The sequence below is a fragment of the Dipteris shenzhenensis genome, chromosome 15 (genome assembly GCF_047967505.1).
Source record: "Dipteris shenzhenensis isolate YYH24624 ecotype China chromosome 15, Dip_SZ_1.0, whole genome shotgun sequence".
NCBI classification, from domain to species: domain Eukaryota; kingdom Viridiplantae; phylum Streptophyta; class Polypodiopsida; order Gleicheniales; family Dipteridaceae; genus Dipteris; species Dipteris shenzhenensis.
In genome coordinates this window covers 33391229-33407930 of record NC_141610.1, presented here as the reverse complement: position 1 = coordinate 33407930, position 16702 = coordinate 33391229, and the positions used below count along the sequence as shown (strand labels likewise).

At 42.7% G+C, this 16702-nt stretch overlaps 1 protein-coding gene across 3 annotated transcripts in view; it reads left to right on the top strand.

Moving 5' to 3' along the window:
* Positions 1-16702, top strand: part of NAR1 (ferredoxin hydrogenase) — a 59004-nt gene that overhangs the window by 40879 nt on the left and 1423 nt on the right. For all 3 annotated transcript variants that reach the window (XR_015542217.1, XR_015542216.1, XM_087385667.1), the window contains exons 4-9: positions 799-955; positions 1078-1267; positions 6523-6649; positions 6946-7123; positions 7520-7569; positions 16489-16660. Coding sequence is in view for 1 of the 3 variants with exons in the window: in XM_087385667.1 (XP_087241793.1) it covers positions 799-955; positions 1078-1267; positions 6523-6649; positions 6946-7123; positions 7520-7569; positions 16489-16660 (874 nt within the window). In the remaining 2 variants the exon portion in view is untranslated. The remainder of the gene's footprint in view (positions 1-798; positions 956-1077; positions 1268-6522; positions 6650-6945; positions 7124-7519; positions 7570-16488; positions 16661-16702) is intronic.

Genomic DNA, 16702 nt, shown 5'->3' with positions numbered 1-16702 from the left:
TGCCACGTCAGCATCGCGTCAGTGCCACGTGTCAGATCTGCCACGTCATCTTTCTGCAACTTTAGGAAACGGGATCCCCTTGACGGGCGACGGCGAGGTCGGCGTACAGCGTTGACGACTCGCGTAAATATGACTATGGCTCTGAACTTTGACGAGGGCTGCTCAACGGAATAGATTGCGAAACTGCAATTCAGCGGAGGCGCCTATCACACATCGCCTTGAGTATCGATCGACGATGCAGAACCTTCACGCAGTATGCAATTGTGACACAAAAAGTCAAATATCGCCTCGGAGGAGTTGTTAACTTACTGTTGGGAAATGCTAATTCAACCCTGTGCTTTTCGTGTTAGTAGCTCCACCCTCACAGCTTGTTTGTACCAGGTTTTTCATAGTCTCATAGCAATCGGTCTTCTGAAGATTTTAATAAAATTTCTTTCTTTCTTTCTTTCTGCAATCCACTTTTATTCAAGTACTCGTGGCAATGATTAGTGTCAACATCTCTTTAAGTTCAAAAGCCTATGACCTTGGGCTGCTGTCTGTGCAAATGGTAGTGACTGCTTGAATCTACTTTGGGAACTCATTTGAAAGAAATCATCTCCAAGTGAGAATCAGTTTGCAAGCAGGTCTGATGGGATGGTTTGGAAAAAGAATTGCGACTTTATCCCGTAATAACTTTTATTTTATGTTCAGACAATTCAAACAAACTGCTCAGTAATGGCCTGCAAGCCTTCTCTGTTTGTCTAGCTTCAATATGTATCAAAATTTCCATGCTTAAAAAGTTGTTTTACATCTCCACAGTGGTTGCATCACGTCAGCAGAGACTGTGATGCTGGAGCAACAAAGTATCGATGAATTCATGAGCCGCCTTTCAAGTGGTGAAAAGGTGATGATTGTTTCTGTATCCCCCCAATCGAGGGCCAGTTTAGCTACCTACTATGGGATCACTCCCCTTCAGGTAATGCCTATATGCTCTGTATTCCTGGATTTTTTCAGATAGGTAGTGTTTGTAAAATGGGAAGTCTTTGTGAAATTGAAGCTTACAATTGTTTTTGTTCAATGATCACTTGCATTATGCAGGCCTTGAAGAAGTTGACCACATTCCTAAAGACTTTAGGGGTGAGAGCTATCTTTGATACCAGCTGTAGCAGGGATTTATCTCTTATAGAGGCGTGCGAAGAATTCGTTACAAGATACAAGGAAGATCAGAAATGCCAAAACAGTGGCCAAGATGACAAGAGTTTGCCGATTCTAGCATCATCTTGTCCAGGTTTTTTCCAATAATTTTTTTCTTTGATCAGATCAACATTTTACTTTTCTCATATTAAGTTTGTGGTCATGTGGGTATTTTAGATAATCCCTTTTGATTTAAGAATAGAGCTGTCAGGACTGCGTTAAGCTTCATATTTGGCAGTTTCATGTATAGCAGGTTTGAGCTTTAATCATGAAGATATTATATCTATGTGCATCTCATGTGTGGAGAGTGAGGGCTGCTATGTGGTTGTGCCTACCTAGAGAGGGGTGTAGTTAATCAGTCCTCTCTCACTATGTTTTCCACAGGTGACCAGGTTGGGTCAACCCAACCAGATCTGGTTGGGTCAGTCGGCTGGTCGGTCAACTGCTGCCAGGGCTTAAAGAGGGCCCTTCTTGCCACTCTGAGTTCACGCACACACCATTTGCTGGCATTGTATTCCATCCCTATCAATGAAGCTATCTTGCCTCAATCTCTCTCTCTCTCTCTCTCTCTCTAGCAGGATCACAAAAAATGAGGTGGACTGCAGGGTTAGGTTGATCATACCCATTGATTTAAAATCTATCTAGAAGATATGCCAGCCCTTGTGGAGCTTCAGAACTTTGTTCTTACAGCATTTGGCATAGCCACACTGTCTCAATGAGTAGGAGCTACTTCAAGCTCTCTATTGATGGGAACAAAGGGAAGAATGCAACAACTGAAGGCGATACAAGTGTGGAGCAGTAGATGGATGCAAAAACGAACTATACATTGTATTGCAGTAAGCCAATTGAACTAAAAGTATTACATTATGAACCCTAGAAATAGGTTAAGGACAAATAGTCCTAGGGCTATTGTCAGTATTAATCATATATTGACTAAGTGGACTCAAACGCCCAAATAATACTAGAACTGGCCAAACCTCTAGGACTAGTCTTAGGTGTAGGATCGCTTGAGAGAGAGAGAGAGTACAGATAGCAAAACATAGCACAAGCCTCAGCCGTCACGTTAAACTTGGATTAGATAATCAAAAACAAAGGAGTACAAGGTACAAGCACCTAGACCTAGGACTAAGTGTCCTAGGTGTCACATAGGACTAAGTGTCCTATGTGGCCTAAAAGACACTAACACTATAAGTGTCTTTATTTATGCCTACAAGGCACATACCATGGCCTATAGGGCATCACTAGAACCACCAAAGGATGGCCTACAAACCCTTTTCCATGGGATGGGCTGAAGTACTCTGGAAACGTCTCAGAATACCTGGTATTTTCTGGTCATGGTGGCACATGTTCATCCAAAAGGATATAGCCACCTATGAATGTACAAGGGATGTTAGATCATGTAACAAAGGGAACGAAGTGTAAAGCCTGTCGAAAGACTTCGAACTTGGGACGAGGAAGTGCCTTTGTAAACATATCTGCTATGTTGTCTTCTGTGGGAAGATAGGACAACTCTATGTCTCCTGCTGACAACCGCTCCCGAACATAATGATAGTGAACTTCAATATGCTTGGTACGCGCATGAAACACTGGGTTACGCGCAATGGCCAAAGCACTCTGGTTGTCAGTGTAGACAATAGTGGAGGAAGATTGGCTTGCAATCCTCAAACTGAAAACGATCAAGGAGCTGTCCAATATACTTGGACTGAGACATCATGATACCCCCCTCAACATGAGCAAATTGAATGCCCAAATAATAATGGAGCCGTCCCATGTCTGACATGTCAAAAATCTGCTGCAAATCAACATTGAAAGCTGCAATTCGCTGAGTATCTGGGCCCGTGATGAGCATATCATCCACATATAAAATCAGCACTAAAAAATCAGATCCACTCCCACGGACATAAAGAGTGGGTTCTGTGGGACTATTCTGAAAACCAAGGGATAGTAAGTGTGCATGAATTTTGGCATACCATGCCCTGGGTGCCTGCTCAAACCATAAATGAAGCCGGCATACCTTATTTTCAGAATTAACAACCTCAAAGCCAGGAGGTTGTGTGACATAGACTTCTGCTGGTAGATCCCCATGAAGAAAAGCAGTTTTGATGTCAAGCTGGTGCACTTGCCAATGATGATGGGCTGCAATGGCAATGACACATCTAATGGTAGTAATCCTGGATGTGGGAGCAGATATTCAGGTCGGGTGGTGCATACTGCCATCATTTTTGTTTTGGCAGTGTTAACTTGCAGCGCACTTTCCGTGCAAAAGACCTGTAGTACCTGTAATAGTTGGTGCATGGAGTCAGGGTCATTAGCGAAAAGAACCACGTCATCTGCATATAGGAGCAATAGTATTGTCCATAGCCCAAGCTTGGGCCCTTGTATCCCTTCTTCTGCTGCAAATTCATTAATCAGTTCTTCTAGCTTGTCAATGCATATTCCAAACAGTGTGGGTGAAAGAGGGCAACCTTGTTTCACCCTCATATTACTTTGGAAGGCGGTTGACAGTCCATGACCTTCTCGTATATGCGAGAGATGCCTACCCTTAGTGCCAGAGCGAATCCGAGGTCTTGCATTCTTTTCCATAGGCCACCTCTCGAGATTGTATCAAATGCCTTCTTGAAATCTATAAAGCAACAGAAGAGTTTCTTCTTTGAGCCTGCTCTCATCCATGAGTACTCTTAATGTGACCAAGTGATCTGCAGTTCGATGTTCCGTCTTTACGGAAGCCTGCTTGGCCAATGGCCCTCTTCTTGGCCTCTTCAGCCCAATTGCTCTTGGGTCAGCAACGTGATATTTTGTTACTCTTGGGTCAGCAACAATTACATGGAGTAGTAAACTACAACCCATAGTGGCCTTATCTTCTACAGAGGTTGAGTATCTGGCTGCCTATTCAGCTACATGTGAGGTAGTATGGCTTTGCAGATTGCTTTGGCAAGATAGGGTTCTTGTAGAAGTCCTTGACCATCATCCAATGTGAGAGTTGAAACTATATAGCAATTGTTTGCACTCCGGTGTTTCATGTTCGTACAAAGCACATTGAGATACAGTATCATTATGTTTGGGAGAAGTGTTAGATGAATTGATCTTGTTCATGTTCTGTAAGACAGAGGCAGACCTATTTACCAAGCCTCTTCCACAGCAGTAGCTGCTTGGTGCTCATTCTCTTTCGTGGTCAGCCACTTGATCCAAGATCTCATCCTGAAATGGGAGAGGATAATAATCTCTTTTAGTGCATGCATTCAAGGGACGCACGTCTACACAAATCCACCACTTCCCCCTCCCACCCCCCCCCCCCCTCTTTGGTGTGACAACCACCGCACACACTAACTCTGTATCCTCCACAGGAAAGATAAAACCAGCAGCAAGTAACCTCTGAATCTATATCTTCAAAGCATCTGCTTGAATCACACCTAGCCTTCTGAGTTTTTGCACCACTGGCTTAGCTCCAGGTTTTAATTTAATCTCATGTTGTACCATAGTCACTCTACGCATCTGCCAATAATCAATAACAAAGAGTTGTGGGAAACTATCCAGCATATCCAAGTATGCCTCCTCCTCCGAGCTCTCCAATTGTGGGTTTATCATCTGTGCATTTGCCGCCCTCTTTTCAGATTTGTTTGTAATATCTTCTTCTTGTAGACTAGATTGAATCTGGTGTACTTCAACTTGAACATGAAGAATTCTTGATGCAAAAGAAAAGCATATCTGACATGTGGTAGGTAACTCCAGAATATTTAGTAAAGTGAAAAGATGGTTTATAAGCAAATGCTACCTAGGAAAGTGTAAGCGAACTGAGAAAGAGGTTTCTTAATACTATTACCAAGCCGAACCCCTTTCTTTAGAGTGGGACCGAGAGGGCTCCTTCAGCCAGAGTACGAGGAAGACCAGAGATGGAGGCAAGTTTGGATCTTTTCAGTGGAAGATGATTATAGTAGTGGGCTAGTTGGGCAAAGAGTCGTCCATCAACCCGTCATTCATTTCAAAGAAGTAGATTCTATTACTTACATATGCTTGTAGAATACCATCTAAAGTTTGATTGACTCTCTCCGCTTGACCATCCAAATAGGTGTGCTTATATTCAATTTTGTTTGCAACATTTGAAACACAGCCCACTAGAATTGACTATTGAACTTGCTATCTAAATCAATTACGATATATAATTTGAATACATGTTCAACAAACAATCTTGCCAAACTTATGGATTTTCATTTTCTTTTCTAGGTAGAATAAAATGAGCCATTTTCGTCAATTTGTCTACAACTACCCCTCTTTAGTGCTAATGGAATCTCTAATGGTGCATAGCATTGAAGGGGCATTTAGAGACTCATCTCTAATGGTGCATAGCATTCAAGGCCCATCAGGTGTGAGTTTCAGAAGAATTTTATTTGCAAAATTTGCGAGCTTCGACCAAAAATTATTTTTGAAGTTTGAAAATAATGGGAGAAGGGGAAGGAAATATGACATGTTAGAGAAGCATATGACATACATAGATGACCTACAACTAGAAACAGTCGTCAAGAGCAAAGAAACCATAAGTAAATATTATAACAGGGACTGAGAATGAGGGGGCTGAAAGGAAACTGAGAGAGGGATGATAGATTGAGAGAGGGCAAGGGGTGGCAAAGGAAAGAAACAAGAAAGTCTCAGAAACTATTCATAAGACTCATGAAAGTGGCTCCAACATTCGTTAAAACAAAAAGGCATGATTTTAAACTCATAACGGCCATCAAGTCTGAAATGCCATTGTAGGCACATCCTCGGGGTTTAATTTTGATCTTATCATGTAGATCTAAGACCAAGTTCAGAAAAATGATACCTCCTTGGAGCTGATCAAAGAGCTCATCTATGCATGGCATAGGATACTTATTCTTAATGACCTTTTTAACCTTTTATAAATGCATAGCTCCTCCTTTTTTCTTCATGAATAAAACTAGTGAATTTCAGTAAACTACTTCACTGAGTTTGATTTGATTTAAAATACTTTTTAAGTTGTGTGCTGTATGTATGCTGCTATTGTGGTGAACTCCCTTAAGGTGTGTCTACGTCCTGTAATTAGAAGCTAGTGACCTGTGATCATGGTGATGTGATGTGCTGTGGGACATTGATAGAATATCATATTGTGTATTGTGTATCAAATACATGGACCGATTCCACATGCATAGCATATACTCTGCATCACAGGTGATAAGATTTGTAGCATCATAGGAAATTCTGATCAGGTAGGCAAATTGAATACTGAAACTTGAATAGGTTCTGATAGTGATTGCTCTCAACGTATCAGATACAGGATAAGTTAGTGGAGCAATTTCCTCTGGTTTCACAATAAATGTTGTCAACTGTCAAATGCAGGCTGGATATGCTATGCAGAGAAGACTCTCGACTCATTCATACTTCCTCATATAAGCTCGGTGAAGAGTCCTCAGCAAGCAATGGGTGCTATCATTAAGCGCTATGCATGTTATACCATGGACTTGAAGTAAGTGGATCAACCTACTGTGGGACAGCAAAGTATGAAACATTCTTGGAAGTTTCTGGATTTGCTTAGGTGCTTTCAAAATAATTTGTGCAGTATGAAAGGACCAGTGCCCTGAAATATCATAAATTCCAAGTCTTTGTATTTCACGTTGTTTTTTCCTCTCCATCAGTATTCTCTTATTTCATACACATGCTTCTATTATGCTTTCCTCTTAAAGGTTGACATTTCCACAATGCCTTGGTAAGGGCTCTATGAAGCACTTGAATGACTCTAACTTTGGCTGGTTCGCAAGACAGGCCAGAGGACATATATCATGTAACTGTTATGCCTTGCTATGACAAGAAATTGGAGGCAGCAAGGGACGATTTTGTGTTTTCTGTTGATCCTACCAATAAAATGGGAGACTCCGCGAGTCGGAATCTGACTGAAGTGGACTGTGTATTGACTTCTGGAGAAATATTGGATTTGTTGCAAGTAAGTTACAATTTCAAGATCTGAAGTGGACTCATATTTAGGTACAGATTGAAACTGAACAGCACAGAGCCAGAATTCAGCACATGCATAATGCTTATATGTGCCTGTTAGGGAAATTTGAAATGAGTGCAGTCCCACTTTCACTCACTCTCTTCCCTCGTCCTTGCACACCTGTGCACACAAATCTTTTGGGACCAGTGTAGTCAAGTAGCAGGTTTTGCTCTGTTCAGGTTGTCTCAGGTGCAGAAAAGTGCAACTTCAAAAGTATCATGGCAAAAGGAAGAGTTGTTTTGATGGACTAGACAATCTATATTGATGCTCACGAGAAGGTCTTGCATTGGAAGATTTCTTTCTGTTTGTATGCTTTCATGTTAATAAGTTTGGTACTGCTTGCAGGCTAAGTGCAATGATTTCCCTGGACTTGAGGAAAGCCCACTGGACAAAATGTAATTCCTGTTCTTTATGTTCTAGCCAGAATCTTCCCATTGATACTTTCATTCCAAGTATTTGCTACAAAATAACTGCGTAATTTATGTTCTCCCACTCTGTTAGTTTCTGAGGGTAGTTTGTTCTTTATATCTATTAGGAACAAAAACCAGAGCATTGATGCAGAAGCTGCGAGAGAGCTTAAGGCATTGCTTTTTTTAGTGAATCTATGCTAATTATTCTTATAGTTTATTGCATGGCATCTTCATGAGTCGTTCTCAACCTGCTCGTGTGCAGGCACATGTCCCTTTGTCTGAAACTAATCCCCTGATGTGTCTCTTTTTTAAAGAAAGAAAGAAAGAAAGAAAGTCTATTAATGTCCACTGGAGACCAAAAGGTCTATGGGTCTGCTTTAGGGAGGGCACATGGCAGCTCCTAAGGAGTGCAAAAAGCAACCCCTATTATTTAGAGTATCTACATGATATTCTGGAAGAGTAAACAGCCTTACATCAATTTAAGATTGAGAGTCTTTTGGTTTCGATTTAAACTCTCTGATTAGTGCTACGCCAACCTGCCCATTTTCCATCCTTTTTGGCAGCCCTGACTTTAGCTAATTCAGCTGCCTTAATCTTGAGTTGAGTTTGTGTAAGCTCCTCTGCTATCCATGCTTTGGTGCCCTTCAGCTTGTAAGATTGTCGAAGAAGCTTGATCCACATATCTTTTGACTTCAGTGTAAGGTTTGCATGACCTCTATAGTGCAAAATAGAAGCTGGCCTGGAGTCGTCATCATCCTACTCATCATCATTCACCCGTTCAATGTTGGGCAAGCTTGATTTGATCTTTGTCAATATTTCACTATATGTCAGCTTGTAAGATTGTCGAAGAAGCTTGATCCGCATATCTTTTGACTTTAGTGTAAGGATTGCATGACCTCTATAGTGCAAAATAGAAGCTGGCCTGGAGTCGTCATCATCCTACTCATCATCATTCACCCGTTCAATGTTGGGCAAGCTTGATTTGATCTTTGTCAATATTTGTACCATCTTCTAGGAGTCCCCCTACTCTAATCTTCAACGCATTATCACATCTAGCTTCGTGTTCTTTAATCTTTGCTTGAATATCAGACTTACTTGCTTTGTTGTCCACTTCCACAATCACTTCCTTCTTAGCAATTTGTACTTCAGTGTGAATAAGATCTTTGACTATAGAGACTAGTTGTGGGGTAGGGGGGGAATCCTTACAAGTTTTTACAGCCTCATCAATTACTGCCTGCTTACCAGGCCCTTCCAGGATGTGAAGCCGGGCCTTTACTTCTGCCAGCTCCAATCGTAGCTCTCTTACTGCGTGCTGCAGATAAAAAATATGATCCTGTTGCTCGAGAATGGGTCGTTTTGAGCCTTCTTGTTGGTAATTCCGTGCATATGGACAGGGTGACATGGCTGCAACTGTATGAGTCCTAATGGCAGTTGAAGGAGTTGAGGGAGTTCAGGGGGACTTGGATGAGAGGGTAGGCCAGTCCATAATTGGCTGTATGTTGAACCCCCTGGCTTTAACCTAACCCCTGGGTTGGATTGGGGGTTTAGCCCAACTCGGGATTAGGGAGGACTAGGACTAGGTACAGACGGTAGGTATGGAGGGATGGAGAGGTGTTGACGGGGGGAGGTACGGAGGTGGCACGGATGACGAAGGATGGAGGTACGGCTGTGGTACAGAGGTACGGACGGGTTGTACGGTATGGATGGAGGGGGCTGTACGGACATAGAGCTATGGGTGAGGCTGTACGGAGGTACGGACGGAGAGAAAGAGAGGCTAAGCGGAGGGGCTAGTGGGCTTTTGGAACAGCTTGTTTGAAGGTGGCCCTTTTAAAGGACCCCTTTCTCTATACAAACTCATGGATTCTTTTTCAAAATCCCATTGAAAACCCCTTATGTAGGTAAACTTGTAATTTTTGACTCGAGAGACTCTTGGCTAGGCCAGCTGTCTGTGAGTGAAGAAAATATCCCAAGGTCTCTATGCCACGGGATAGGGGCTCGTGGGTTGCTGCATAGAACATGTTAGAATGGTCGGTAATTACTGGCATACAATGCTAAAATCCCACACACACTGCTTTGTGAAACCCAATCTTTGCATAGTTTCATCTAGGAAGGTCTAGACTACCCCATTATAGGTGTTCTCAAAGTCCAGGAGAAGGATAGCGCGAGTTTGAGACTCTTGATGTGGCTGGTCTATGGCCTACCAGAAGTAAAGATGCTATCAAAGATGCTTCTCTCCTCGACAAAACCGGTCTTGGCATTGTGGATGATATTTGGGAGGAGGCGATGAAGCCGCAAGCTCAAGACCTTAGCTAAGATCGTGTAGACAGTGTCCAAGGGAGTGAGATAAATGTCCGGTACGCCGCCATTTTGTATATTACTTTTGTAGGTTTGCATTTGTCATCAAGCTATGCATAACAAGGCATCCATTTCCTCTTCCTTATAGTAACTTTGAAAGAACTTTGCGCTGTGTTTGATGAACTCATGCGCGTTCCCTGCTCATTTTTCACGTCAGCTTACTGATTATTATTGTGTATACTTGTCTTTTTGGAACAGTTTTAAGACCTCTTTCTTTTATTGACCTTTGACTTGGACTGTGGTTTTGCCTTCATTTTGATATGTTCTTACCCACTTTCTTTTAGTCATTCCTTCCAATTACTTCATGTATTTTGGGTCTCTCTTTTGTTTTGATGAGTCGATGCTTGGAATTGGACCACTTTATTAGTAGTCATTGCCAAGAATAGTGTTACCTTCCTTTGCAAGCTCTTTTTTCTTGGGGGTGCGCGCGTGAATAGGCACATGTGCATGCGTGTCTAGTGTGTGTGTGTGTTTTTCAATGTGTGTGTGTGTGTAGAGAGAACTCCGAGAGAGATCCCGTGCTAGCCCTTGTGCTCCCACGCTGCAGCTGCTTGTTTCTCCCTCAATTTGACGCCCTAGAGGTTCCGTTTGATGCCCATTTTGTGTCCGTACGCTCTGTCAGAAAATTCGAATTTTTTGTTTCGTACTGTCAAAAATCCCATACGATTTTTTCCGTACAGCCAGAAAAATCCCGTACAGTTTTGTCCGTACAGTCTGGGGAAAATCCGTATAGTTTTACTGTCAAAAAATTCGGAGTTTTTTTTTTTCGTACTGTAAAAAATCCGTACGATTTTGTCCGTACAGCTAGGAAAAATCCATACAGTTTTGTCCGTACAGTTTTGCTGTCAGGAATTTTGATTTTTTTCGTACTGTCAAAAATCCGTACGATTTTGTCCGTACAGCCAAGAAAAACCAGTACAGTTTTGTACCTACTGTGCTTTCCTTCTTGTAAAGCGTCGCTGCTTCCAAGCCTTTTCCTTAACTCGAATGGCAGATTATTCCTATGAGAAAACCTTTCACAAAGACAAGTCGGTTTCCAACAAGAAACAAAAACAGGTGATGGATTCATATGATTCCCTTCATGACTCTCCTGAGGCTCAGCTTGTTTATGAGGTTATACATGAAGGGTTTGAAGACACCCGCAAAGGTTGGAAAGATCCACTTTCCACCACTGGCATTATGTTGGAAGTGAATGATATATTTGATCCGGTTAAGGAGTATGCAAAGCATGCCATTATAATTTTCTTCCCAGGACGCATGCTTGTTGCAACAGATGTTGGGAATTGGTTGACTCGAACCTTGGGTGGTTCTTATGTCAAAAAAGTTCATTATGCAGCGAGGGGCTTTTTTGAGATCATCATGGCTGATGAGGAGCATCGTCGGGTTTTGCTGGAGCACTCTCCTCTCTTCTATGGCCAGCAGATGGTCCATGTCCTGCCCTGGTCTCCCACCCGGGATTATCAGGCATGATTCGGCATCGTTACCCTGTTTGGGTAGAAGTTGTGGATTTTGCTCAATGCTTGTCTTTCCTTCCACCTAAAATTACAGCTTCCCTCGGTAAGGTGGTATGTTCATCGCGACCCAATGGAAATTCGAATCGCTTATGCATTTTGTGGGATACGGATCATCCCACTCCAGCTTCATATTCGGTTTCCATAGGGAGTGCCTTTTACAAGCTCAAGTGGGGGCTGTTTGCAGGTGCTTGCTTTGAATGCAAGCAATTTGGACACATGGCTTCACAATGCCCTTCCCGAGCTCCACGGATGCTAGTGCAAGCTGAAATGGTTCAACCTTTGAATAAGAATGTTTCCATGGGGAGTGCCTTTTACAAGCTCAAGTGGGGGCTGTTGCAGCTGCTTGCTTTGAATGCAAGCAATTTGGGCACATGGCTTCACAATGCCCTTCCCGAGCTCCACGGATGCCAATGCAAGCTGAAATGGTTCAGCCTTTGAAGAATGTTTTACTGTGAAGAATGTTTCCATGGGGAGCGCCTTTTACAAGCTCAAGTGGGGGCTGTTTGCAGGTGCTTGCTTTGAATGCAAGCAATTTGGGCACATGGCTTCACAATGCCCTTCCCGAACTCCACGGATGCCAGTGCAAGCTGAAATGGTTCAGCCTTTGAATAAGAATGCAAATGCCTCTTCTGTGGTAAAAAACAAAGGGGTCAAACAGTTTTTCTCTATTCAAGACAAAGGCAAAGCCCCGGCTGTCTCAAATGGTAATGCTTCTTTTCCTATGCCTTTGTCCTCTCCACCTCAGGGGAGGGGGGAAAATTTTTTGACTGATGGATGGCAAACTCCTCGCAAAGTGATCTCCCTTAGGCGACCTTTGCCTTCTTGGACTTGGAGTGGTGCATCCTCTCATGGGAAAACACCTGCTGAAAACTCCGGTGTTGGCTTGACCTGGGATGCTGTGACTGCAAATCGGACCTTGTTTCCTGAAGAAGTTGCTGCACTTTTGTCCTCTCCTCAGGCTGATGCTTCATCCCAGGGCAGAGGCCCGGACATTGAGGTGAAATGCAAATGTAGACAACCCGTTAGTTGCTGTACATATCTGTCCCATAACTGTAAATATGCTTGATCATCTGAAGTGTGTTACTCTCAATGTACAGGGAATGTGTGATGGTCGCAAATGGAAACTGGTCTGTATGTATATCAGGCAATTGCAGCCTGATATAGTTGCTTTTCAAGAGCATAATCAGCATATGTATGCTGGTCAGATAGGCCATTTTGTTGGTTATGATATCTTCTATGCTGGAGAGCACTTTCTGGTGTGGCTTTTTTGGTAAAGCATGACCTTTAACCTGTTGTGGCTCTCAATGATCACCATGGTAGATGGGTTATTATTCAATGCCTTGTTCACGGGGAAATTTGCATCGGTTTATGCCTCCCAATGTTCTCGTGATAGAGCTTTGATCTGGGCTGCCATGTATACTTATCCATGGCGACAACATGCCTTCATTTGTGGTGACTTTAATAATGCCCCTCAATCGGGTGACAACACCTCAGGCCACACTCATATGTTGGCTTCTGAAACATAGGCATGGTCTGATTTTTTGCTTCAGTTGTGCCTGGTTGATCTCTGGAAGGAATTACAGCCCATGCTTCTGGGCTATACCTTTCAGCATAATGCTCAATCTTCTTATCGGGCAAGCTTGGATAGATGGTATCAGGTTGATTCACAGCATTGTGATGCCTTTACTTGTCAAATTTGGATTGATCATGCTTTCACACATTCGGATCATGCTCCTCTTTGGTTGAGGATTTCCTTACATGAATTTCCCACTGACAGATTGCCTTGCGGAAGGCTTTTGCTTATTAATAATTGTTATCTGGAGCATGCTGACTTTAAAGCCTTGGTCTTTGATGCTATTCAGCCTCTCTCTCGTCAGATACACATTGGTTTGGATTATGCCTGGCAGGCTTCTGTTGCTCGGATGCAAGCAGTTATTCGAGATTATGGCAAATCCTATATGCAAGTCACAAGGGAGATTGTAGCACATGCCAAATTTACTTGTCAGAGTTTGACTGAGCTTGCTCATCTTCGCCCTTTGTCTTCGCAGGAAAGCATGCTCTTATGTTAGGCTCAATTGTCTCTTCAATCCAATGATCACAGAAAGCTTGCTAAATGGAAAACCCGATCCAGACAACGGGCTTTTTTTGGATAAAGGCTGCTCTTCCAAGCAAATTTTTAAGAGTTTACACTACAAAAGACAGGCTGCCAATATCTGTCGGATCCAGATGCCTGATGGTTCTTGGTTAACATCTCGTTCAGAGCTTGCTAATTTATGTGTGCAGCACTTCTCCACTCATTTTGGGCATGTGGATACTCTTTCTCCTCGGGTCATTTTTGCACGTCAGCTTCTTTTGCAGCATATTCATTCAATTCTGTCTGATGCTTAGGCTTTGGAACTTGAACATCCCTTAACTGAAAGGGAATTGTTTGATGCATTGAGATCGTGTGGCAGATGGAAATCTCCAGGATGGGATGGTCTCACTGTTGAATTCTTTCTTGAATTCTGGGATCTTCTTAAATTCACATTGCTGCAAATGGTAAATATAGCATGGCAAAATCAGCAGATGCCTGTGTCATGGAAAAAGGGTCTTCTCAAGCTGATTCCAAAGAAGCAGCTATGTGATTCAGTTGGTGATTGGAGGCCAATCACGCTCATGCCAGTCATTTACAAGATCATTGCCAAAATGGTGGTTGATTGGATTAAAGGTTATTTGCATGATGGGTTGCATCCCTCTCAATATGGCTTTGTTCCACGTCGCCATATCACAGATAATATTGCCAATGCTTATATTGGGATTGAATATGCCAGATACACGCGCAGCAGGATGTTCTACTCTTGCAGGTAGATATTGCAAAAGCCTTTGACACAGTTCAATGGGATTTCATCTCGCAAACTATGCGAGCTTTGGGGTTTGGACAAAAAATGCAGCAGGTTATTTACTGGCTTTACAGAGATAGCAATACAGCTTGCATTCTTTCTTGGGATATCTTTGATGAGTGGACTCTTCGTTATTCGGTCCGCTAGGGATGCCCTCAGTGCTTTACTGTATGCCATTGCTACTCATCCTATGCTACAATATATTGATCATCTTGTGGCTACATGATCACTTCATGGCTTGGAATTGGATGCTAATCGCAGCATGGTTGCTCAAGCTTATGCTGATGATTCTTTCTTTACCCCGAAGAATACGCCCCATGATCTTGGTGCCTTGATGCAGGCCCTCTTTGTTTATGGTTTGGCAGCTGGTCTTCATGTTAATTTTCAGAAATCTAAGCTGCTCCCTTTGCATTCCAAAGACTGGCATAGTCTATTATGGCCCGGTGATATCATTCCATCCACTTAGTTTGTTCGTCATCTTGGTTACCCTTTGGGGTGGGAACTCACTCGCTGACAACAAATTGATTGGGTTTTGGCTAAGCTTTGGAAAAAGCTTGAGTATTGGAAACTGGCAACCTGGCCTTTGCACATTCGTCTTCGAATAGTGCAGTCCATCCTTGTGGCATATATTCAATTTTACTTGTCATTGATCATGTTCACTAAGGCAGATCTTACATCTTTTATGCCTGTCTTTATGGAAATCTTCCGGCGATCCAAACATGGCAGAAAAAGTCAGGCTGCTTTCGATGCATCACATTTGTTCTTCCAAGATGGATGGTGGATTAAACATCACGGATATTCATGTGCATATTCTTACCCACAAGGGGAAAATGTTGTTGCAATTTTTGCAAGGTGATCAGCCTTGGGCTCTTATGATTAGGACTCTGGTAACTTATATCAGTATTTTTGCGTTTGGTCATTGGCAACTCGATCAATAGGATTTCTTTTTTAGCTGCACTGATGGCACTTTGCCTGGCTGCCCTTTTGTCTCCCGCTTGCTTCTTGACTGGAAGCATTTTCTTTCTCATGTGGAATGGAATGGACGGCAATCTTTGCTTGGGAATTCTTTGAGAGCTGAAAGCATTCAATGGTCGAAAGTCTTTCAGCCTCCCTTGGCTTTATAGGAACCTCGACGTTCCTACTTTGTCTCGTTTAAAGGCATCACCTCGGTTGCTGATGTTATAGATGATGTTGGTACTGTGCTCCCCTTCTCTCTAGCAGCCACTACATATGGATTGGGCTCTCCTTATCGTCCTTTGTGGCGACAAATTACTTCTATGCTTTCGCCTTTTGTTCCGATTCCTCCTTTGGAACTTCAAGACCAGCTGGAAGATTGGACTTTGACTTCTCCAGGGTCCTCTTCTCGTCCTTTGAGGCTATCTTAGATTACTGTACATGCATTGTATAAAATCCTTTTGCCTCAAGCTCGGGTTTCAGAGAGAGGTGATTCTGTTTGGCGAATGCATCGCCCAGCCAAGTGGTGGAGGAAAAGATTATAGCAACTTTGGGCCTATAAAGTACCGCTTCGGCAACATGTTTTCTTTTGGCGAGTTCTTTTGCGAGTGTTTCCATCTGGACAGCTATTAGCTCATCGACACATTGCTCCTGCACTTTGCCACAGATGTTCTGCTTCTTCAGAGACCGTGCCTCACTTGTTTTGGCATTGTCCATGCTCTCGTGAGTTTTTTTATCTGCTTCGACAACACCTACGAGTGAGATTCCCATCTGTTCTGTTTGGGAAGTTCTTCTAGCTATTTGGGTTTAATCCATCCAGACTGGAGTTTCATCTTTTCTTCGTTTGGGTTCACTACTGGGCACTATGGACTTTATGGACATCTAGGAATTGTAAAGTCTTTGGTGATCCTACTTTCTCTCTGTTTGGCTTTTTTAGGCGTTCTCTGCAGCAATCTTCTTTGATTGCTTGCAGACCCGCTGCATAGATCATGAGGTCTTTTTGGCATATACTGAAATTTTCAGTTGATGTAATTGTAGCACCTTATTTTGAGGTTGCTACTCATATAATATAATCAATCAAAGATTTCACAAAAAAAAAAGTGTGTGTGTGTGTGTGTGTGTGTGTGTGTGTGTGTGTGTGTGTGAGAGAGAGAGAGAGAGAGAGAGAGAGAGAGAGATGTAATCTATGAATATTTTTTTAGGTTGACAAATGTGGATGAAGATGGACATTTGTATGGCTCTAGAGGAGGGTCAGGAGGTTATGCTGAGTGTATATTTCGGTATGCTGCACGTGTTTTGTTTGGAAAGGAGTTAACGAGTCCTTTGAACTTCAAAACATTGAGGAACTCTGACTTCAAACAGTTGACTTTGGAGGTATGCGTTTTTTGCAAAGGAACAAGGTTTATTGGTGGCTGC